Here is a 23,242-nt window from a genome sequence, read left to right as displayed (position 1 = left end):
GTGAGTTTGGGGTTTTGTTTGTTTGTTTGGATCTGCAGTGAAGGGACAGAGCTGGTTGTGACTCAAGTGCCCTAGATCCTCACTGTTCTCAATAAATATCATTAAGTTTTCTTCAACAAATGTTTCTTCATTTGTTGTGTGCGTAAAGATTTTCAGCCTTCTAGTTTTCACTAATTAAACTTGTGTTACTGAGAAGCGTATTCACGGAGTCCTTACACTGCCGTTCTCGTTATTACGATAATTTCCACATTTTTTGGGGTCCCTTTCTTTGGGATGGGTACAAATATTGATCTCTTCTAGTCAATTGGCCAGGTAGTTGTCTTCCAAATCTCTTGGCATAGATGTGTGAGTGCCTCCAGCGCAGCGCCTGTTTGGGTATTCCATCAATTCCTGGAGCTTTGTTTTTCTCCAGTCCCTTCAGTGTGGCTTTGACTTCTTCCTTTAATACTACTGGTTCTTGATCATATGCCACTTCCTGAAATGGATGCACATCAACCAATTCTTCTTGGTACAGTGACTCTCTGTATTCCTTCCATCTTCTTTTGATGTTTTCTGCATCATTCAATATTTTACCCGTAGAGTCTTTCAATATTACAACTCAAAGGTTGAATTTCTCTTTAGTTCTTTCAACTTGAGAAATGCTGAATGTATTCTTCTGTTTTGGTTTTCTTACTCTAGGTCTTTGCACATTTCATTTTAATAATTGACTGTCTTCACGAGCTGCTCTTTGAAATCTCCTGTTCAACTCTTTTATCTTGTCATTTCTTCCATTTCCTTTAGCTACATTCCATTCAAGAGCAAGTTTCAGAGTCTCTTCTGACATCGTTTTGGTCTTTTCTTCCTTTCCTGTCTTTTTAGTGACCTTTTGCTGTCTTCTGGATGATGTTCTTGATGTCATACCACAATTCCTTTGGTTTCCAGTCATTGGTGTTCAGTGCATCAGATCTTTTCTTTAGAGGGTCTTTAAATTCAGGAGGGATCATAGGTCATATTTTGGCTCTCATGGACTTGTTTTAACTGTCTTCAGCTTCAACTTGAACTTGCATATGAGCAACTGATGGTCTGTTCCACAGTCAACTCCTGGCCTTGTTTTGATATTGAGCTTCTCCATCGCCTCTTTCCACAGATGGAGTCCATCGGATTCCTGTGTACTCCCTCTGGCGAAGTCCACTTGTATAGCTGCCATTTGTGTTGTTGAAAAAAAGGTGTTTGCAATGAGTAAGTCATTGGTCTCGCAGAATTCTATCATGCGATCTCTAGCACTATTTCTGTCACCCAGGCCAAATTTTCCAACTGCCAGTGATTCTTTGTTTCCAGCTTTTGCATTCCAGTCACCAGTGATAATCAGCACATCTTGATTACATGCATGTTTGCTCAATTTCAGACTGCAGAAGTTGGTAAAAATCTTCAGTTTCTTCATCTTGGGGTTTGGTGGTTGGTGTTAAATTTGAATAATAATAGCCTTCATTGTAGGCATATAGATATTATCATCTCACTGACAGCATTGTACTTCAGGATAGATCTTGAAACATTCTTTGTGACTATGAATGCCACCCCATTCCTCTTCAATTTGTCATTGCCAGCACGGTAGAGCATATGGTTGTCTGATTCAAAATGGCCAAAACTGTTCCATTTCATTTTTGACAACTTCCAATTTTCCTAGATTCATACCTCGTATTTTCCATGTTCTGATTATTGATGGATGTTTGCAGCTGTTTCTTTTCATTTTGAGTTGTGCCACATCAGCAAATGGATGTCCCAAAAGCTTTCCTCCATCCGCATCATTAATATTGGTTCTACTCTGAGAAGGCAGCTCTTTCCCAGTTGTATTTTGAGTACCTTCCAACCTGAGGGGCTCATCTTCCAGCATTATATCAGACAGTGTTTCAGGGCTATTCATAAAGTTTTCCAGTAGTACATCAGACAGTGTTTCACTGCTCTTCATAAGGTTTCCCCTGGCCAATTCTTTGAGAAGTGGATGGCCCCTTCTTTCTTCTGAGTCTGTCTTACACTCTGGAAGCTCTGCTGAAACCTGTCCGCTATGGGTGACCCTGCTGGCATTTGAAATACCAGTGGCATAGCCTCCGGCCTCAGCAACACGCAAGCCATCACAGTACGAAAAACTGACAGATGAGCGGTAGAAAAATCATATTAAGCCCTTTGAAACCAAATATTTGATCCTTGGAATGTACCATTGTACACATGCACTGTTTATACATTGGAAATAGGACTCAAGTTTGAATATCCTAGATAGCATTGACCACATTCCAAAATGAGGATGTTATCTATAATCTCGTACTCCACATTTCTATTAAAAATTAAAACAAAAAAATTTGATGTCTTCATAGGAAAAAGAAAAAGTTTGACTTGAGTCAGTTCCAACTCGTGCTGACCCCATGTGTGTCAAAGCAGACCTGTGTTCCATAGAGTTTTCAGTGGCTTATTTTTTGGTGGAAGATTGTCTTGACACAGTCACTGCAATGATGGGCTCAGGTATAGCAAGGACCGTGAGGCTGGCACAGGACCGGGCAGTGTTTTGTTATGGTGTGCGTAGAGTCGCTATGAGTCGGAGACGACTTGACAGCACCTAACAACAACAACAACAGATCATTTTTCCCCTAAAGAGCCATTGGGTGGACTTGAGCCTCCAGTCTTTCAGTTAGCACCTGAGTGTGTTTGCACCACCTAGGGCTTCCATCTTGATAGTAATGGCTACCTGAGGTTACCCAGGCAACAACATGGTAGACTGGTGATGGCTCTTTTTGAGAAATCTACTATAGAGGAAGTAAAATGTGTTGAGAACAGCTGCTAACTGTAACTCCTTTTGTTTACCTATGTTGTACAATAGTAGAAGATTTTTTAAAATTCTTTAGAATTCTTAATTACCTGTCCCACACTTTATATTTTAGATTGTATTGTTTTCATTGCTCATGTTAATTGCTACTGATTTAATTTTTCTTGATGGCTGTAAACCGCATTGAATTTTTAATGGCAGCTAAATTCCTCTTGGTTTCAGAGTTGTTGTTTGTAATCTGTACCCATTTGTGAAGACTGTGGCTTCCCCAGATGTAACTGTTCAGGCAGCTATTGAGCAAATTGATATTGGTAAGTTGTTCCTGTTGTAGGTGTTGTCAAGTCACTTTTGACCCAAAGTCGCCCCATGTGAGAGTAGAAGTGCCCCGTAGGGTTTTCTTGGCTGTAATCATTCCAGAAGTAGATCACCAGGTCTTTGTCTTGTGGGTCCACTGGCTATGTTCAAACCACCAACCTTTTGGTTACCAGCCAAGTGCTTAATTATTTGCACCAACAGGGTTCATTATTGGTCAGTTGGAAAAATCATGTTAGTAGATTGACAGAGTAAAGGATTACTTAAATTTTAACTGAAACTATTTTGATGTTCAATATCAAGGATCTAGAAAACAGTTGCTTGTTCCGGGTCATGTTCTGGGGTGGCACTAGTTCATCCATATTTTATAAGCTATTTTTTCATTTGGAGATTTGCCTGTATTGTTTTTTCTTATTTTTTAAGTTAAGAATTCTAGCAGAAGGATGTGTACAATGACTTTATTTTAAAAGAGATTAGTAAATTGATTTAAAAATGCAAATCTGCCTTTGTTCTTCAAAGGTGGAGTAACCTTACTGAGAGCTGCAGCCAAAAACCATGCTCGCGTGACAGTAGTGTGTGACCCAGGGGACTATGTGGCAGTGTCCACAGAGATGCAGAGTTCCGACAGTAAAGACACCTCCTTGGATACTAGGCGCCAGTTAGCTTTGAAGGTGAGGATGCATTTTTATGATATTGTAAAGTGACAGCCAACTAGTGCAGAGTTTGCCAAACCAAATGGTATTCAGTTCTCACTAGATACATAACCTACCAAGCTTTGCTTGAATCTGGTCTCTGTTTGTTTAAAAAACCCACCAAACCAGACCTACTGCCACAAGGAGATACCAGGTACTGGAGAATATTCTGTCAAAAAAGATTGAAAGAAAATTGAAAAGGAAAGAATTGAGTAAGCCGTTCACTGTCACTTGTTGTCTTTTGTCTGTGTGTTGGGAGGGTTGCAGCTTGCTAAGAATCACCTAAAGTCTTCTTGTCCCCTCCACTTTGGGATGGGTTTCTAGTGTTTCATGAAACTTACACTTTTTGCAGGCATTCACTCATACAGCACAATATGATGAAGCAATTTCAGATTACTTCCGAAGGCAGTATAGTAAAGGCATATCCCAGATGCCCTTGAGGTATGGAATGAACCCTCATCAGACGCCTGCCGAGTTATACACACTGAAGCCCAAGCTGCCCATCACAGGTAAAGCAGTGTTCTGTGACCTGGTTTGCTGTGTCTGGGTAGTGTGTCTCTCTGTGTTAATAGCTGATGTGCTATACGTTTAGAAGATAAAGCAAATTACACAATACCTCTTCTAACCATCTGAAATTTGAAATGCCAGTTGGAGACATTCCCTAGATAATCATTGAATGACTGATTAGAAACCTGACATTTTGCGCAAATTTGTTGTTTTATCTCAGATACCACCTCCTTAGAGTTTATAGTTCTCATTTAGATTCTAAGGCCAAAGAAGTTCCCATATACTTTCAGTTTCCTACATTTGATTTGCAGAAGCATATTCATTAATGCTATGTAAGAGTTTTTATTCACTGTCCCTTATTTTATTGCTTTTTCTTTAGATGTTTAAAGTACTGTTTCTGGGGAAACATGGCACTGGAAGCCCTAGGCACAGGGATGAGAATCTCCCGAAAGAAACTCCTGGGGCTTCTCCAAAACACAGGCTTTGTACTTGTTTTCACAGCAGAAGGGAGAGTTTCCAGGCTTTTTTTGTGTTTTGTTTTTTGCAGTGGTAATAATTAAAAAGTGAATGCTTGTTTTTGTGTTTACAAACAGAATTGAAGTGGGAATAAAGATGAGGTGTTTGTGTGTGTGATCTTAATTAACTGGTTCTCTTGGGTGGTTTCAGCTATTTAGTGGATACAATAACATTCTTTGTAGCACTTTCTATTGACTGTTACATTGAAAGTTTAGTACTTGAAGGAAACTAGTACTCTTCAAAATATTTCAGAAACCAAATCCATTTATCTCATGTATTAAGATGTAGAGAGGGAAGGGGAGGAGTTATGAATATGGTGTCTCATTTTAGTTTTGCATGTCTTGTGGGATTTTACCTTTTCTTTTTTTTTTTACTTTTCACTGTCAGAGTTTACAGAGGGAATTGTTTTCCCTTCCAACAGTACATACACATTTTGTTTTGTGACATTGATTGCAGTCCCCACAATGTAACAGCTCTCTTCCCACTTCCTGTGCATACCTTTTCCCTGTGTCCTTCTTTCCTCTGTATTCCTGCCCTCTGAGCTTTCTCCTTGTGCATATGCTACCCTTCTGATCACCATGGTTGATTGTTCTAAGGAGGGTACCTACCTCCTATAATTGTTCAGCTTGAAGGCCTGTTTTTCAGCTGAGAGTTAAGCCACAGGAGTGAGAACAGTTCCAGGCTTGAAGGGTGACCTGCGGCAATAGTCTCAGGGGTTTGACTAGTTTCTGTCAGACCAGTAAGCCTAGCCTCTCTTATGACTTTGAGTTTTATTCCACATTTTTCTCCCACTCTATCCGGAATCTCCAATTTTGATCTCTTTCTGAGTGGTTGACAGTGATAGCTGGGCACCATCTAGTTCTTCTGGTCTCAGGGTCCTATAGGCTGTGGTGCCCATGATCCTGTAGTCTGCAGGCCTTGTTTCCGTGTGTCTTTGATTTTGTACACTCTTCTTTGCTCTGGATGAGCAGAGACCACTTGTTGCATTTTAGATGGCCATTCACAAGTTTTTAATACCCCAGTTGCTACTCACCAAAGTAAGGTGTAGAACAATGTTATTGTGCACTATGTCATGCCATTTGAGTTTGATGTCACCTGGGATCCTGGTCCTGAGCCCTCAGTCCCAGGGATTCACTCCTTTAAGGTGTGGCTAAGAAGTTAACATAACTTTACCCTCTGTTAGCATCTATATATGTTGTTATGTGCCCTCGAGTCATAGTGTCATAGGCAGTATCACCACTATGGAAATAGATTGCCCAACCTTCCCTCTGAGGAGTGGCTGGTGGGTTTGAACCACCACCCTTCTGGTTAGCAGTCAAGTGCCTTAGGCACTACACTACCAAAACTCCTCCTAGCACATATTATATACATATATGGAGACTTTTATAACACATACAATTATGTATGTAGAAATATCGTCTGCCAAATCTGTGTATGGTCATGGATATATTCCCTTTCACCTACCCGTATCTGATCATCTTGCCTGTGTAGCTATGTACTCACCCTGGATTAATGTTTGCTATTACCGATAATGCAGTATTGAGTGTGTAAAAGTATTTACCTTTCTTGTTTATACTGTTTGTGCACTTCTTCATGTCTCCCTTTTCCTTAGTGTTATTGTGCTGGTCTTCAGCTTTTGGTGCGTTGCCGTTCTCTTGACCTGAATCAATATGTATCAGTTACCAAGCTAGCAGTTTTCCCTCCCCTTCCCTCCCATTCCTGGTAAACCTTCCCTTAGTTTTTGTAATAGTGGGCTCATACAGTTTGTCCTCCTGTGATTGACTTTACTCAGCATAATGTCCTCTAAGTTCATCTATGTTATGCGATGTTTTGCTGATTCTTCCTTACTATTTAATGTTGCATATTACTCCATTGTGTGTTACGTATCATAGTTTGGTTATCTGGTCATCTGTTGATAAGCACTTAGGTTGTTTCCTTCTCTGCTGTTGTGAATAGTGTTGCAGTGAATGTGTGTGCGTATATCTTTTTTGTGTCCTGGCTCTTCTTTAGTATATATACCTCATAGTGGGATAGCTGGATCAAATGGTGTTTCTGTTTCAAAGTTTTTAAGGTAAAAAACCAAACTCACTGCCATCGTGTTGGATCCGACTCATAGAGCCCCCTCCTTGGGTTTCTGAGGTAGTATTACTATAGAAGTAGATTGCCCAATCTTCCTTCCGAGGAGTGGCTGGTGGGTTTAACCACCAGCCTTCTAGTTAACAGTCAAATGCCTTAGGCACTACACCACCAGAGCTTCCAGTTTTTAAGGTTGCACCATACCATTTTCCACAGTGGTTGAACCATTTTACAGTCCCACCAACAGCATATAAGAGTTCCAGTCTCTCCACACCCTCACTAGCATTTGTTGTTTTCTGTCTTGTTGAACTTAGCTTTATTGCTGGGGTGAGATGATACCTCATTGTTGTTTTGATTGCATCTTTCTAATGGCTAATGATTATGAGCATTTCTTCAAGTGCTTGTTAGCTGCCTAAATGTCTTTGGTGAGGTGTCTTTTCATGTCTTCTGCCTGTTTTTTAATTGGATCGTTTGTCTTTTTGTTGTTAAGGTATTGAAAATCTACAAATTTTACAGATCCCTTGTCAGATACATCATTTCCAATTCCCAATCTGTATGTTCTCTTTTTACTCTTTTGAAGAAGCCTTTTGATGCATGTAAGAGTTTAATATTTAGGAGATCCCAGGCATCTAGTTTATCTTCTGCTGTTTGTGCATTTTTAGTTATGTTTGATAGACTATGTCACAAATTACAAACCTGCTGCCGTCAAGTGAGTTCCAACTCATACGAAACCTACAGACAGAGTTGCCCTATAAATTTCTAAAGCAGTAAATCTTTATGCAAGCAGATCGTCTCATCTTTCTCCCACGGAGTAGCTGGTGGATTCAAACCACTGACCTTTTGGTTAGCAACCAAATGCTTTAACCAGTGAGCCATCAGAACTCCTTTGCCATAAATTAAACAAACAAATGAATGGCACTGCTGTCAAGTCAGATCCAACTCATAGCGACCCATGCTTGGGTTTCCGAGGTATCACTAGGGCAGTAATCACCCAATCTTCCTTCAGAGGAGTGGCTGGTAGGTTTGGACCACCAGCCTTGTGTGGTTAGCAGTCTAGTAGTCAAATGCCTTGGGCACTATGATACCAGAGCTCCCTGCCATAAATTAGGGCCCCTAAATTTGCTTTTTTTTTTTTTTTTTTTTTTTTTTAATGATCTTTACAATTTTAGGTTTTACATTTAGGTCTTTGATCCATCTTGAGTTTGTTTTTGTGTATGGTGTGAGGTATGGATCTTGTTTCATTTTTCTGCAAATGGATACCCAGTTTTGCTAGTGCCATTTGTTTAATAGATTGTATCTTCCCCGTTCAATGGATTTTAGCCCTTTGTCCAAGATCAACTGTCTTGAGGTGGATGGATCTACTTCTCGGTTTTCAGTTCTGTCCCTTGGTCTGTGTGTCTGTCATTGTTCTAGTGTCAGGCTGTTTTGACTGCCATGGCCATGCAGTAGGTTTTGAGATCTGGAAATGTGAAGCCTCTTTTGTTCTTTTTCTTTAGTAGTGCTGTGCTTATACGGGTTCTCCTTACTTTCCATATAAAGTTGATGGTTAATTTTTTATCTCTTTAAAGAATGATGCTGGAACATGGATTGTGATTGCATTGTATCTGTAGATTGCTTTGGGTAATACTGACAGTGTTCAGTTTTCTTACCTATGAGCATGGTAAATTCTTCCATTTATGTAGGTCTCTTGGCTTCTCTAGCGTTTGTTAGTTTTCTTTGTATAAATACTTTATGTCTTTGGTTAGATTTATTCCTAAGTATTTCATCTTTTGGGTGGCTATTATAAATGGTAAGGAGCTCTGGTAGCGTAGTGCCTAAGGCACTTGACTGCTAACCAGAAGGCTGGCGGTTCAAACCCACCAGCCACTCCTCAGAAGGAAGGTTGGGCAATCTACATCCGTCGTGATACTGCCTCGGAAACTCAAGGAAGGGTCGCTGTGAGTTGCACATAACAACAGCAGCAACATTATAAATGGTATTATTTTCCTTTTCACAGTTTTGTTAGTGTAAAGAAATTTGATTGGGTTTTATATGCTAATCTTATACCCTGCCACTTTGCTGAATCCTTCTGTTAGTTACAGTGGTTATCTTGTTGACCTCTAGGATGTCCTGTGTATAGGATCATATTACATGCAAATAGAGATAGTTTTACTTTTTCTTTGCCAATTTGGATGCCTTTTATTTCCCTTTCTTGTCTTAACTGCTCTGGCTAGGACTTCTAATACAATAATGACTAGAAGTGGTAGTGAGCTGGTTACTGTTCAAATGGGGGAGTATTTTACTTTAATTATTTACCCTTTCTTTTCTATTTGTTTCTTGTCTTGTCTTCCCCACTAGAGTATAAACTCTATGAGGACAGCCTTTTTTTTTTTCTTTTTTAAGTGGGTACTCTGTTATTCACTGATAGCCAAAGCATTTGTAGTGTCTAGTTTAGTGGGTGCTTAGTAAATATTTGGCAGTTTCACTTTCAATGTAAACTACTATCCATGATAACACATAGAGGAAATGAAACTATAAATTTCTTTCCTTTTTAATTAGTGGACCACTAGTTTTTGTATGTGATGAACTTCATACAAATATTTCTTCACAAGAAATAATAGTTCCTAGAAAAATCTTTCCAAGATTAAGAAATAGATTATGAAGAACTCTGGGATTACAGTCTTTTTTATTATGGATTTATTTTTAGATTGTCTGGATTTGGCCCCTAGTTGTACACATGTGTATATGTGTGTGTGTGTGTGTGTGTATGTTGTGTGCTGTATTGATTCTTTATTTTTTAAAAAATAAGGACTCAGGTTCATCTTGATACAGTGTTTTGTAAGAAATGTATATTTATCTGACCTCTTTGCTCCTTGGTAACATGTGTGTATATTTTTATATGTAGTTCTAAATGGAGCTCCTGGATTTATAAACTTATGTGATGCTTTGAATGCCTGGCAGCTGGTAAAAGAACTCAAAGACGCTTTGGGCATTCCAGCTGCTGCCTCTTTCAAACATGTCAGTCCAGCAGGTAAGGCACTGTGCTCTAGAACTCTTAACAATATGCTTCTCTAGAGAATTAACAATTACTAATAAAAACTTAGGAGCTCTGGTAGCGTAGTGCCTAAGGTACTTGACTGGTAACCAGAAGGCTGGTGGTTCAAACCTACCAGCCACTCCTCGGAAGGAAGATTGGGCAATCTATTTCCACAGTGATAACTGCCTCGGAAACCCAAGGAAGGGTTCTCTGTGAATTGGGTCTGACTTGATGGCACATAACAACAACAATAAAAACTTAGATTTTCTGTAAAGTATAAAGCCATTTTTGCCTAGTCTAACAGAAACCCAAGAAGGGGTTGCACTATGAGTCAGATTCAACTCGACAGCAGTGAGTTTTGTTGTTTGGTTTATTGGTAGCAGTATCAGTATATGATAAAAGCTGATAATATAATAATTTAAAAATGTGTGTGTGTGTATGTGTATGTATGTATGCACACATATATACAGAACATACATACTAAATGGTGTGACATACTGGGAGATGGGAAGGTCAGGCGGTTTTGTTTTGCAGTGTAAACATGAAAGTTCAGGAAATGAAAATGATATAACTTCATGTGGAATGACTAAGGTCATCGTTTTTCCTCGTTATTAGAAATGAAAGTTAGTAGATATGAAAATGTTGTTCTTATGACACACACTTTATCCATAAGTTTTTATAGCCGTTGTATAGGATGGCTTTTGTTTCTGTGTTAACTCTACAGTTTTTAATTATCTGTATTCCCAGATCTGCTGACTGTTAGCATCTAGCACATAATGATTTCTCAAAGGAGTATTATATATTAAAATGACATGAACGGGGAAGATATGAACACTGTGAGGTCTCAAGCCGGACAGAGAGGGAGTCATTAACGGAGTAATGACTGGCTCATCCACACGGCTGGTCCTGTCAGGCATCAGACGGTGGCTCTGTTTTCAGAGCCTAGAGCGTAGAGAATCCTCCCTTCTCACCTTCCTCCGCAGCTATATTTTTGGTACTTAATTATCTGGCCAGACAGCTTTTTGTTTAATTTGGCACAGGCACTAGCAGTGATACTGCATAGACTAGATGTTAAGAAAAATACTGTCTTGATTTGAGAGTTGAGGAGTAGTAACTTGAGTTTGTTTATTTATTATTTTACATTTTTCTCTGCCAGGCGCTGCTGTTGGAATTCCACTTAGTGAAGATGAGGCCAGGGTCTGCATGGTCTATGATCTCTACAGAACGCTTACCCCCATATCAACTGCATATGCTAGAGCAAGAGGTCAGAAGAATAAAATGGTTTTTTTGGCTTCTAGAGAGAAAAAACAATGTTTTATCTTAAATAAAACAGTTACAGTCTTTATTTCATTACAAGATTTCATCTTGCTATTAATTTCTTCTTAGATGAGTGCCTTGAAATTTTCATGTAAAAGTATATGTTAGCATTGTAATTTAATAAATGGAAACACAATTGGAATTTGATGCATATAATTTCAGATTAGGCTGTTGAATGCTTTTGTATTTTTATTATATTCCAGAACCATGTTATTCTTGAGTTTAATAATCTGTGAACATTGTAACATTTATGGAAGATTTTTTTAAAGCATTGGTATCATAATTTACCTTCAGAACAGGGATCAGCAACCTGTAGCCCATGGGCCGTATCCAACCTGCTCCCTTTTTTTGTAAATAGAGGTTGGCTGGAGCATGGCCATGTCCTTTTCATTGTGTGTTGTGTACTTCATAGTGCTTTTGTATCATAACTGCAGAGTTGGATAGTTAGACCTTCACAGTCTAAAAATTTTCTGTAAAGGGCCTTACTATCTGGCCCTTTACAGAAAATTTTGCTGATCTCTGCTCTAGAATGCTTTTTTACTGATTACTTAAGTTAAATGGGTTATTTTTCTGTTAACTTTCAATCTTATGTGAAAAATAAGGTTAGATTTACAGAAATGGATTTTATATGATCTCACTGGGATTTTAATTTCTGTTTACAGGGGCCGATAGGATGTCTTCATTTGGTGATTTTATAGCATTATCTGATGTTTGTGATGTCCCTACTGCCAAAATTATCTCTAGAGAGGTTAGTGGACATTTGATACGTAAGTGACAAAGTGGTTAAGCTCTCAGCTGCTGGCTGGAAGGTTGGCAGTCAAGACCACGCAGTGGCTGCGTGGAAGAAAAACCTGGCTGTCTGCTGCCATAAAAGTCATAGTGTAGAAAACCCAGTGGGGCAGGTCTACTCTGTCTCATGGGGTCGACATAGTTGAAAATTGACTAGATGGCACCTAACAACCAGAGATAACTGAGTGAAACTCCATGTTCTTACATGTTCCTACTTCGCCCTTTATTGAAATCATAACCTACAATATTTGTGTCTGTTGTACTAGTGTCAGGTTAAGTTTATCGTATTGAATTTCCAAATGTTATATAGAACATGAATCCTTAAACTGAATTACAATTTTGACATTTAGTAAATTCATTGTTTCAAATTAATATTTGGCTTTTAGGATAAATTAAGTTTTTATTTATATACTATATTTTAAATTTTGTAAGTTAAATTAGAAGAGTTGTTGTTTTAATGCCAAAATTTTTGTTTCCTGAGAGCAGAGACAGCCCCCTTGGGTGGTGATGTAATGTACTTTACTGTAAACCTTCATAGGGCTGTAGGTCTATAATGAGAGACTGTAAAGTGGGGGAAGTAATAACAAACTATTCTGAAAAGTTAAACCTTATCACTTGAACACCAGATAAACAAGCATTCCAGAAAGACAGGGATGGTGGGACTAGGTGGGATGGAGAGAAAGAAAAGGGGAAATAAAGAAGGTGGCTCACATAGTTTGGAGGGCATGGGACAGCGATGAATAAGGTTTGTGTGGCTTAATAGTATTTATATGTGTTAGGTCTGGAGTTTGGTTTCTTGGGTTATTCCTCGTGTGAACTTGACCATCCCAACTGCAGTGGAGCTGACAGGCTGAGTTACAGGTTACAGCAAGGCTTTTGAGTATGGGGCTATGGCATTTGTATCCTTAGTCATAAAATGTGAATACATGATTTCATCTAATCTGTTGGCTTACCTCAGGTCACTTACCAGGTCTGGCAGAGCTGGGACTAGAACATGCCCTTTTCTAGTACAAAACACCACTCCACAAAGAGTAGTAAGAAGCAGTTTTACTTCCTGAGGAACGTGTGTCAGAGCAATATTAAAGAATTAAAGAAAATGTATATGTTTTTGGTTAAAGTTGAAACAAGCAAGACCTTTGAGAGGACAGCATTATGGTTAATTGTGAAGAACTTTAGAAAGCTGCATTGTGTAGAATGCTATTTTCCAAGTACAGTACTAACATTGTTGGTTGGAGGTAGAACCAGAAAATGCTGCTATGTTATTTAAAGACAGGTAACTGCTGGGTTTTTCATAGACATTCTGTGATTTTTTTCTTTGAGTAGAAATTAAGTTTTAATATATTTACAGGTATCTGATGGTATTATTGCCCCGGGATACGAAGAAGAAGCCTTGAAAATCCTTTCTAAAAAGAAAAATGGGAACTACTGTGTTCTTCAGGTTAGTACCATTTGTGTTTGAGATAGTAATTTGCTCTTATATGTTGTGTCTTTTTCTCCCCCATACTTAAATCAGTCTCTCCTTAATGTTACATCTTTCTCATTTATCCCTTTTTATGGGAATTTCTTAGTCCTTAATTTGACTTATTTAATCCTAGTGAACTATTAGTAATAATTTCGGGGTTAAAAATAGCTTCTTTATCCCTAACTTCTTTATAAATTCATTTTTTACAGAATGAGTACCATATTAACATAGTTTCAGATCCAGATGGTATTAAATGTTATGTGGCAAAAGGTCTGAACATAATCCCATTTTGTCACCCTGTCACCTTTTTTTTAAGTGATTAATGTTTGGAATTTCTTACTGATCTTTCCCTGAAAGGCTATACATATTCAGCAAATATTTGCATTTTCTCCCTATATAAATGCACCCCGGACAGTCTTACAAATTTGTCCCATGTATGTGTATGTTATTTAGCCAGTCATCAATCTTTAGCTATTACACATACCCCTGCAATGAAGAAGCTGGGAAAAAAGTCCTAGGAGTGTTATTACTGTGTCACAGGGATGTGTATTGGTAAGTTTATAGATACTGCTCCTCCAAGAGGTTGTACAACAAATTTAAAGCCCCACTGGGACTGTAAGGATGCTTATTTCCCAATACCATTCCATATTTCCTCCTTGTGAACTGTGTGTCCATATTCTTTGCCTGTTTCTCTATTAAGTTGTTGACATTTTTCCATAGTCTATTATATGAGGTACAGATACTTGTGTCAGTTTGGCCTATATCTTTAGAGATTGCTTCTGTTAGATTGAGAAGCCACGGTGGTGTAATGCTTAAGTGTTCGCCTGTTAACCGAAAGGTTGGTGGTTTGAACCCACCAGTGGCTTCACAGGAGAAAAGACCTGGCCATCTGCTCCCATAAAAATTACAGCCTAGGAAACCGTGTGGGGCAGTTTTGTACTGTCATGTGGGTTTGCTGTGAGTTAGAGCGACCTGACAGCTTCCAGCGGCAACAGGGTGGATTTATAACTAATTTATCGATCGTTTATTACTTCTGAGTTTTGGGCTCTTGTTGGGAAGCTTTTCCCATTCTACATTTAAAAACATTTCCCATTCTACAATTAAAAAAATTAAAAATTCTGTCATTTTCTCTGGGACTTCTGTAGGTTTAATTTTTATCATTTTAATTTTCATGGCATCTTTGCTGTAATAGTAAGGTATATGCTATGAATCTAATTTTTTTTCCCTAATTGTCTCATTTGTCTTAATTTTATTATTATAAAAACCCTCTCTTCCTCACTGATTTAAAATTCCACCTCTGTCTTCCACTGAATGACTGCCTGCATTTGGGTCTACCCTGGGTGTTCTGTTCTGTGTATTTTTCTATTCACCTGACAAGACTGTGGTGTTTCTACTGTTGTAGCTTTAATATCTGATAGATTGCTACCTTTCCCCCAGTACTCTTACTTTTTAGAATTTGCCTGACTCTGCTTTGTAGATTATTGACAAAACAGATTTTTAGATGAATTTACAGTAATTGCCCTTCTTTCATAATAAACATATAAAGAAAAAAGAAAAATAATAAAACACTTAAGCATAACAAAAGATTTCAAGGAAAATGTTGTATTATGATCATGAAGCATTGACGTCAGTATGATGTTCTTTAACTTTGGGTCTGGTATATAACCTTGTTTATAATTAAATATTTTAAATGTAAATTAAATGAAAAAGTTGAGAGATGTGAATGGATTTTAACTTAAAATTTATATCTTAGATGGATCAGTCTTACAAACCAGATGAAAATGAAGTTCGAACTCTCTTTGGTCTTCGTTTAAGCCAGAAGAGAAATAATGGTGTCATCGACAGGTCATTATTTAGCAATGTTGTTACCAAGAATAAAGATGTAAGTTTGAAGATATGTGATCTGAACCCTAATAACTTCAGTAAATCTGTTTATAATATTTATAAACTTATATACCTATTAAGAAGCTCTGGTGGTGTAGCGAGTAAGGTATTTGGCTGCTAACCAGAAGACTGTCATTTCAGATCCACCAGCTGTTCTATGGAAAGACGACAGGGCAGTCTACTTCAGTAAAGATTTACAGGCTTAAAAACGCAGTTGGGGTTGCTGTGAGTCAGAAGCGACTCAGTAGCATTGAGTTTGGTTTTTTTCTTTTTTTGGTATACTTATTAGGGCCGATATTTAGAACTGGTTGATAACGCAGATGGACTAGCTCATCTTTTGAGTTGTGAGGTAAGCCAGAGAGTTAAAACAAAATGCATAAAAGACCATATTACAAGCTTCTGCATATGAATGTATGTATTATAACTTCCCTTACACAGAAAGGAGAGCGTGTCTTTTATAGTTCTGTTCTGAAACTTGCCTTTTTTCTGTATCAGTGTAGGGTCACATCTTTGAAAGGTCACATGGCAGTCTGTGTGTACCTGTGCTATGATGGATCCCGTTGATTTCCATTTTTAGAGCTGTGATCAAAGTTTTCATATGGACATGTTTTTGCACTGTTGCTGTTTTGTTACCTTTCAGGAAGGACACATTCCTGGGATAATAATGGTGATAATTATTGGATTTACATGTATTACTTCATGTAATCCTTAGGGTACACTATAAGCTGTAGCTGCTATCATCTCTATTGTGAAAACCACAAAACTGTGACATAGAAGACACTTAAGAAATTTGCCCGAGATTTCATAACATGGAAATGAATAAGCTGGTATTTTTTTTCTGAAATATCTTAATGCGCAAATAAAACCCACTGCCATCAAGTGATTCCTACTCTTAGTGATCCAGTCAGACAGAGTAGAACTGCACAGTATGGTTTCCAAAGGTGTGAATCTTCACAGAAGCAGACTGCCACATCTTTCTCCTACAGAGCACCAGGTGGGTTTAGACTGCCAACCTTTGTGTTAGCAGCAGAGTGCTTAACCACTGCACCAGTAACAGGACTCTCATTTTTTTTTCCCTTGCTGAGAGGCTGGTAGGTTCAAACCATTGACCTTTTCTTTTGGTTAGTAGTGAAGAACTTAACCAACCAAAAGTTTTCAATATTGCCTTTGAGAATTCTTTTTTTTTTTTTTTTAATTTTGATTTAGGTGAAAGTTTAAGGAGCAAATTGGTTTTCCGTACACATTTTCTTTTTGACATTGATTACAATGTAACGGCACTCTTTCTAGTTCTGCCTGTCCTCCTTTATTGTCCCTTCCTGCCTTCTGAGCTTTATCCCTGAGTAATTGCTACCCTTTTAATCTCATATGGTTGATTGTCCTCATAAATATATACCTTCATAGTGTGTTGTTACGCATCTTATAGGCCTGTCGTTTGGCTGAAAATTGAGCAACAGGTAAATTCATTTCCAGGCTTGAAGGGTTTCTAAAGGCCTCAATCTTGGGGGTTTTGCCAGTGTGTATCAGAAAAGTAAGGCTGATCTTTTTTATAATTTTTGAGTTTTGTTCCACATTTTCCTCCCACTCTATACAGGACCTTCAAGTACTATCTAGTTCTTCTTGTCTTAGGTTTGTGGAGGCTGGGGTTCACGTGTTCTAATAGTCCTTTGGGCTTATTGTTTTCTTGAGTCTTTGATTTTCTTCATTCTTTGCCCCAGATGGGAAGAGAACAATATTTGTAACTTAGAGCACTGCTTGTAAACTTTTAAGACCCGTCACTACTCACCAAGGTAGGCTGTAGAGTGTTTTCGTTATAGACTGTTGTGCCAGTTGACCTAGATGTCCCCCCAAGACTATAGACCCTTTCCCTTAAGCCCAGTATCTGAGTCCCAGGAGGTGTTGGTTACGGCTCAGAGGTTTCCGTGACTGCCCCCAGGCACTCTATTATGTACATGGGTATTTTTGCAGCATATGCAGATACATATGTAGGACTGTCTGCTGCCAACCCTTTCTGTGCCCACGGGTATGCTCCCACATGTCCTTCCACCCCTCTTCAGCTTACATGACTACGTGTATCCACTCATCCGTTAGTGCTTGTTCCTACTGTTGCAGGATTGTATAGGATGTAGTGTTAGCCTTGTTGACTTTTTCTCTTGCAGACCTTTCAGTGTCTCTCTTTGCCTTGGTTATGTTGTGCTGACTTGCCCCATATTGCGTATTGCCTTTCCCTTCACCTGTCTACTATCTAGTGGTTTTCCATACCACTTCCTCCCATTGCTGGTATCCATCATTTCTTTCTGTATGTAAACCTTTTGTAGACTTATTATTATATTGGTCTCATATAGTATTTGTCCTTCTGTTACTGACTTCACTCAGCATAATGTCCTTCTGGTTCATTCATATACTAAGATAGTTCGTGACTCCATCATGATTCTTCAGTATTGCATGGTATTCCATTGTGTGCATGTTCCACAGTTTGTTTATCCATTGTTCCTTGATGGTCACTTAGATTTTTTCCCCAGAGATATGAAAACTTATGTTCACACAAAAACCTGTGTATGAATGTAATTAGCAGCATTTTTCATAATAGCAAAAAACAACCCAAGGTGTGCAGTTGTTGGGTAGTGTGGTATTTGCCTATTCAGTTTTGTGAAAAAACTCCGCCTGTTTCCAAAGTGACTATGTTATTTTATATTTCCACCAGCAGTATACAAGTGATCCAGTTTCTCTGCATCCTTAACAGCTTTTGGTTTTGTCACTTTTTAGTTTTTTTATTATTTTACTATTTTTAATTTTAGGCATTCTGAAAAGTTTTTAGCAATATTGCATTGTTATTTCCCTAATGGCTAATAATGGTGAACATTTTTCATGGACTTATATGCCATCTGCAGATCCCTTTCAGTGACATACCTCTTCATGTCTTTTGCTCATTTTCTAAATGGATATTTGGTTTTTTATTGTTGCATTTGGTTAGTTTTTTATATACTCTGATCCTCAGATAAGAGGTTTACAAACACTGTCTCCTTGTGTCTACCTTTTATTTTCATCCTTTTATCATGAGTCTTCCCCAGAGCAAAAATTCTTAATTTTGATGAAATATAATTTAACTGTTTTCAGTTAGCTAATTTAGCAATTAACCATTGTTGTTTATTTTCCAAAAGTATTTTCTAATACAGATATAAGAAGATCTGCGATATGTTTGCATTACAGTTTTTTGTAATGTCTGTGAAAATTACTTTCAGTGGTGTTTTCTGAACATTGATTTTACTGTGTTTCCAGATATTTATAGGTACAATGGTGGAGAAATTATTACCTGTTGTGGAGCAGATACGATAGTTCAAATCTTGTGTGTAATGTAAATAGCCATTTTAGCTTAACCCACAGATGGTGCTGGGTAGACTCTGTTTGAGTCACTATACTACATTCCCAGTATGTGCTGATATTTGACCCTTTTGATATAATGTGGTACTTTGTAGCCTGGACAGTTAATTTTATTTTGTCATTTGAGAGATGTGAGTACATAACAGGTCTCCTATGTTAAATGACATAAGAGGTACTTATGGGTTTGTTTCAGTTGCCGGAGTCGGCTCTCCGGGACCTCGTCGTGGCCACCATTGCTGTCAAGTACACCCAGTCTAACTCTGTGTGCTATGCCAAGGACGGTCAGGTAACCAGCTATCACACTTACCTCCAAGGGATATTGTCTTACAAAATGATGTTCAGAAATGCATCTGCCTGCGATACTGGACAGCTTGAAAGGGAAAGTGTGCCAAGTATTTCTCATCTCAGTTTGCCAGCATTTAGTCAGCAACTTAGTGAACTGTTAAAACTAATGATGATTGCAAAGTGGCTTTGGAACTAGGTGCTAAAATTAGTCTCATTGCCTCTTGCCTGGAATGAATTGGCACATATTGGAGTAGAAGCGCTCCAATAGCAGTTTCCACGAAGTGAATTGACAAAGGGGCTGCAACAGTGGGCTCAAACAGAGCAGTGATTGTGAGCCTGGGGCAGGACCGGGCAGTGTTTCATCCTGTTGTACTCTGGGTCGCTGTGAATCGCAACTGGCTCGACAGCACTAACAGCAGCCAGCAAAGAGCTATTACAAAACTGGTTTATTTTCTTCCCACTGGTAGTTCATCTCCTGTGAAGAAAGAGTAAGGAGCGATAGTGCCAGCCACTAGCCTCTGTTTTTGCAGCTTACAAGACATTCTCATGCGTTTCTTGTGTTAGTATATCAAGAATCCATTGAGTGGAACAACTGCTAGACTAGGAGTTAACATGATCCTTTAAAATCAGGTTTATTGAGATATAATTTGTATAGAGTAAAATTTACCCTTTTCAGATGTAAAGTTTGAAGACATTTACTTACTGAGATAATGCATATGTCTTGGTATATGATATTAAGCAAAATACCTAACATCTTTCCTGGGGTGTGGAGGCACAGAGTGCAGGGTTGAGCTGCTTCCTCACTACGGTCTCCCCTAGCTGTAGGATTCTGAGACCCGGGCCTGCTCTAGCTTCAGATCCTTTGTTTCCACAGTGGCAGCAGAGTTGTCTTTACTCCTTAACGCTGCCCTTGCATTTGTTAAATAATTTTGCCTACCAGTAGGGGAGACAGGATATTGATTAGTATGTGACCTGGAAGAACCTTTTCAAGTTTAGTGAGAGCCAACTGATAAAAGAGGGCTGGTCTCTGTAGTAGCAAAATCCTGGGAGTTGATAGCTAGTGGCCTTTTTGGGCTCAGGTTCCAGCAGGTTCTGGTAGGTTCTGGGAAGGCCGTACAGAAGGAATACATCACTCCTGACATTCAGGAAGAGCATACTGCACATGTGTTTGCTTGTTACAGAATCTAAAACCAGAAAGCACTTGTGCATTGAGGACATTGTTCTTAGAACCAACCCATTGAGGTAGAGGAGTGAAGAAAGACATTTCACGTCTGGTAGTGTTTTTTAGGATAACTGGTCAGATGTTTATATCAGTTTCCATGAGTGAGTACTTAACTGTAAGTTACTGACTTGGGCTTTTCAGATAGCCTGTGTGGTCTTGTTTTATGGTTTCTTTGTTTTTGAATTTCCAGATCATTAATAAGCATACTTCACATATCACTGCAGAGGCAAAATATAGTCATAAACTATTTACAGCCTCTCTTTTAATGACATAAAAATTATTTGTATTTTTCTTCTTTTGGTATGATATTTTCTGCCACAAATAGATTTTGGAGACTTTGTACAGAAGCTCCATTAGAAAGTGTTGTTAGAAGAGGTATTCATTTTTATGTCCTATGTTCCTCAGGTTATTGGCATTGGAGCAGGACAGCAGTCTCGGATACACTGTACACGCCTTGCAGGGGATAAGGCAAACTGTTGGTGGCTTAGACATCATCCACGAGTGCTTTCAATGAAGTTTAAAACAGGAGTGAAGAGGGCAGAAATCTCTAATGCCATCGATCAGTATGTTACTGGAACCATTGGCGAGGTATAAGATTTGTCACTGGGTCATGGGCAGAGTATATGAGCATGTTCTCATAGACTTAACTTCATCACTGCACAAAGAAGGGGTATTTTAAAAGAATTCTCTTTTACTTTGAAAACCATTTGGAATGCAATTTCCTATTCACTTGCTTTAATACAAAGATATAATGTATATTTAACTTACACAGGGATTAAAGAACAAAATATATTTGGAGTGAACTGTTATAGGAAGTAAAATAGTGTGGTCTTCATTTGACAAACTTCTACTTAATTCTCTTCCTTAATGAAAATGTTCAGTGCATCAAAAAAAGAGATTCCAGAAATAGGAACTTGGATGTAAAAGAACAGTCATTATTTATAATTAAGAAGTCCTAGGAAAAATGCCCAAATGCTTTCTGGCATCCTGCTTTATATAGAACACTACTACAAATGGTGTTAGACTCATCTTTTTTCCTCTACTTATAGGATGAAGATTTGGTAAAGTGGAAGGCACTGTTTGAGGAAGTCCCTGAATTACTAACTGAGGCAGAGAAGAAGGAGTGGGTTGACAAACTTAGTGAAGTGTCTATCAGTTCTGATGCCTTCTTTCCTTTCAGGGATAATGTTGACAGAGCTAAAAGGGTAAGTTTAGACTTGATGTAAATTTGCGTGGCACTGATTTGACTACTAACCAGAAGGTTGGCGGTTCAAACCCACCAGCCACTCCATGGAAGGAAAACTGGGCAGTCTACTTCTATAAAGATTTACCACCTGGCAAACCCAAAAGGGTTCGCCATGAGTCAGAATTGACTTGATAGCAGTGAGTTTGGTTTTTGGTTTGATCTTTATGTAGAAACTATTTTAGGAATTGTGTTTCTGATTTTTTTAAGTTTCTGTGAGTTAATCTAAGCTGTGGCAGTGTCATATAAATCAGTTCAAAAATTATTTTGACTTTTCCATTTGATGTACGGGTTATTATTTTGCCTTTTGGCCAAGTGAATTAGTCTGTAGTGTGAGTCATTGTTAGCATATACTTTTGAGAAAGAAATTTTGACTTTTGCATGTTGTTACATAATACTATTTTGAAAATCCATATCCATTTCTCCCCCAGAGTGGTGTGGCGTACATTGCTGCTCCTTCCGGTTCTGCTGCCGACCAAGTTGTGATTGAGGCATGTGATGAACTGGGGATAATCCTTGTTCATACCAGTCTTCGGCTCTTCCATCACTGATTCATCTCATGTTATTATTTTATCGTTTGCTTATGTATAGGTGAAGAGTCATTTTAGAATATTTCATTTTTGAAAAATAAAACATTAAATCTTATTAATATTGGATCCATAGTTTTTGGTAGTTGTATTTAATTTGTCTTAAAGATACAGACTCTTTAAACTGACAAGCATCACATACAAATGTTTGTGTGTGATGTGCTCAGCTCATCTCCAAACATTGCTGCTCTGAAACATTTTCACATTAGCAAGTCAACCAAGAAACTTAAATATCTTATATCTTTCTAGTTTCCTCAAAGGCGTTCCTTTCATGAAGTTTCTTTTCATCACAGTTCTAAGACGGTTGTCAGATTTATGAAGCAAACCAACAGCAGAGTTATAATCAGTGACCTAGAACTGTACAGGAATCGTTAAGTCTCCTGTTAACTGACCCCTTATGTGGATAAGGCTAGTATATATTTCTCCCTCAAAGTTAAGTGAAACATTTTGAAGTCCAGTAGTGTGAGTCCTTCAACTTTGATCCTTTTAAAGACTGTTTTGGCTGCTTTAGATCCTTGGAATTTCCATATAAATTTTTAAACCAGCTAGTCCATTTCTAGTTGACCAGTTGATACTAAAATGGAATGCACAAAGTATGAATCTAGGAAAATTGATAATTGTCAGAAATGAAATAGAACACATAACGATTGAAACCCTAGGCATTACTGAGCTGAAATAGACCAATATTGGCTATTTTGAATCAGGCAGTCTACTATGCCGGGAATGAGAACATTGAATAGAATTGGCATCACATTCATCAAAAAGAACATCTATCCTGAAGTACAGTGAGGTCAGTGGTACGATAATATCTGTATGTCTACAAGGAACACCAGTTAATACCACTATTAGATTTACACACCAACCACTAAAGCCAAAGATGAAGAAATTGGAGATTTTTACCAACTTTAGCAGTCTGAAATTGACCAAACATGCAATCAAGATGTATTGATAATTACTGGTGATTGCAATGTGAAAGTAGGAAATAAAGAAGACTCATCGGTAGTTGGAAAATACGGCCTCGGTAAACAAAATGATGCTAGAGATCACATGACAGAATTTTGCAAGGCCATGATTTGCTCATTGCAGATAACTTTTTTCAACAATGTAACCAGCAGTTATACATGTGGACCTTGCCAAATGGGATACATAGGAGTTAAATCAA

General features: G+C 38.2%; 1 protein-coding gene across 1 annotated transcript in view; it reads left to right on the top strand.

The window, feature by feature from the left end:
• ATIC (5-aminoimidazole-4-carboxamide ribonucleotide formyltransferase/IMP cyclohydrolase) overlaps positions 1-22,044 on the top strand; it is a 33,354-nt gene extending 11,310 nt beyond the window's left edge. The window contains exons 5-16 of the mRNA XM_007959928.2: positions 3,017-3,105; positions 3,626-3,777; positions 4,151-4,307; positions 9,782-9,907; positions 11,070-11,177; positions 11,893-11,978; positions 13,368-13,457; positions 15,235-15,363; positions 18,937-19,029; positions 20,656-20,838; positions 21,300-21,455; positions 21,925-22,044. Coding sequence (XP_007958119.1) covers positions 3,017-3,105; positions 3,626-3,777; positions 4,151-4,307; positions 9,782-9,907; positions 11,070-11,177; positions 11,893-11,978; positions 13,368-13,457; positions 15,235-15,363; positions 18,937-19,029; positions 20,656-20,838; positions 21,300-21,455; positions 21,925-22,044 — 1,489 coding nt within the window. The remainder of the gene's footprint in view (positions 1-3,016; positions 3,106-3,625; positions 3,778-4,150; positions 4,308-9,781; positions 9,908-11,069; positions 11,178-11,892; positions 11,979-13,367; positions 13,458-15,234; positions 15,364-18,936; positions 19,030-20,655; positions 20,839-21,299; positions 21,456-21,924) is intronic.
• Positions 22,045-23,242: the final 1,198 nt, after the last annotated feature.

This window comes from Orycteropus afer, unplaced genomic scaffold, assembly GCF_000298275.1.
Source record: "Orycteropus afer afer isolate SDZICR_OR568_19922 unplaced genomic scaffold, OryAfe1.0 scaffold00002, whole genome shotgun sequence".
Taxonomy (NCBI): Eukaryota; Metazoa; Chordata; class Mammalia; order Tubulidentata; family Orycteropodidae; genus Orycteropus; species Orycteropus afer.
The sequence above is the reverse complement of the archived record's forward strand: the minus strand, read 5'-3'. Positions and strand labels throughout refer to the sequence as shown.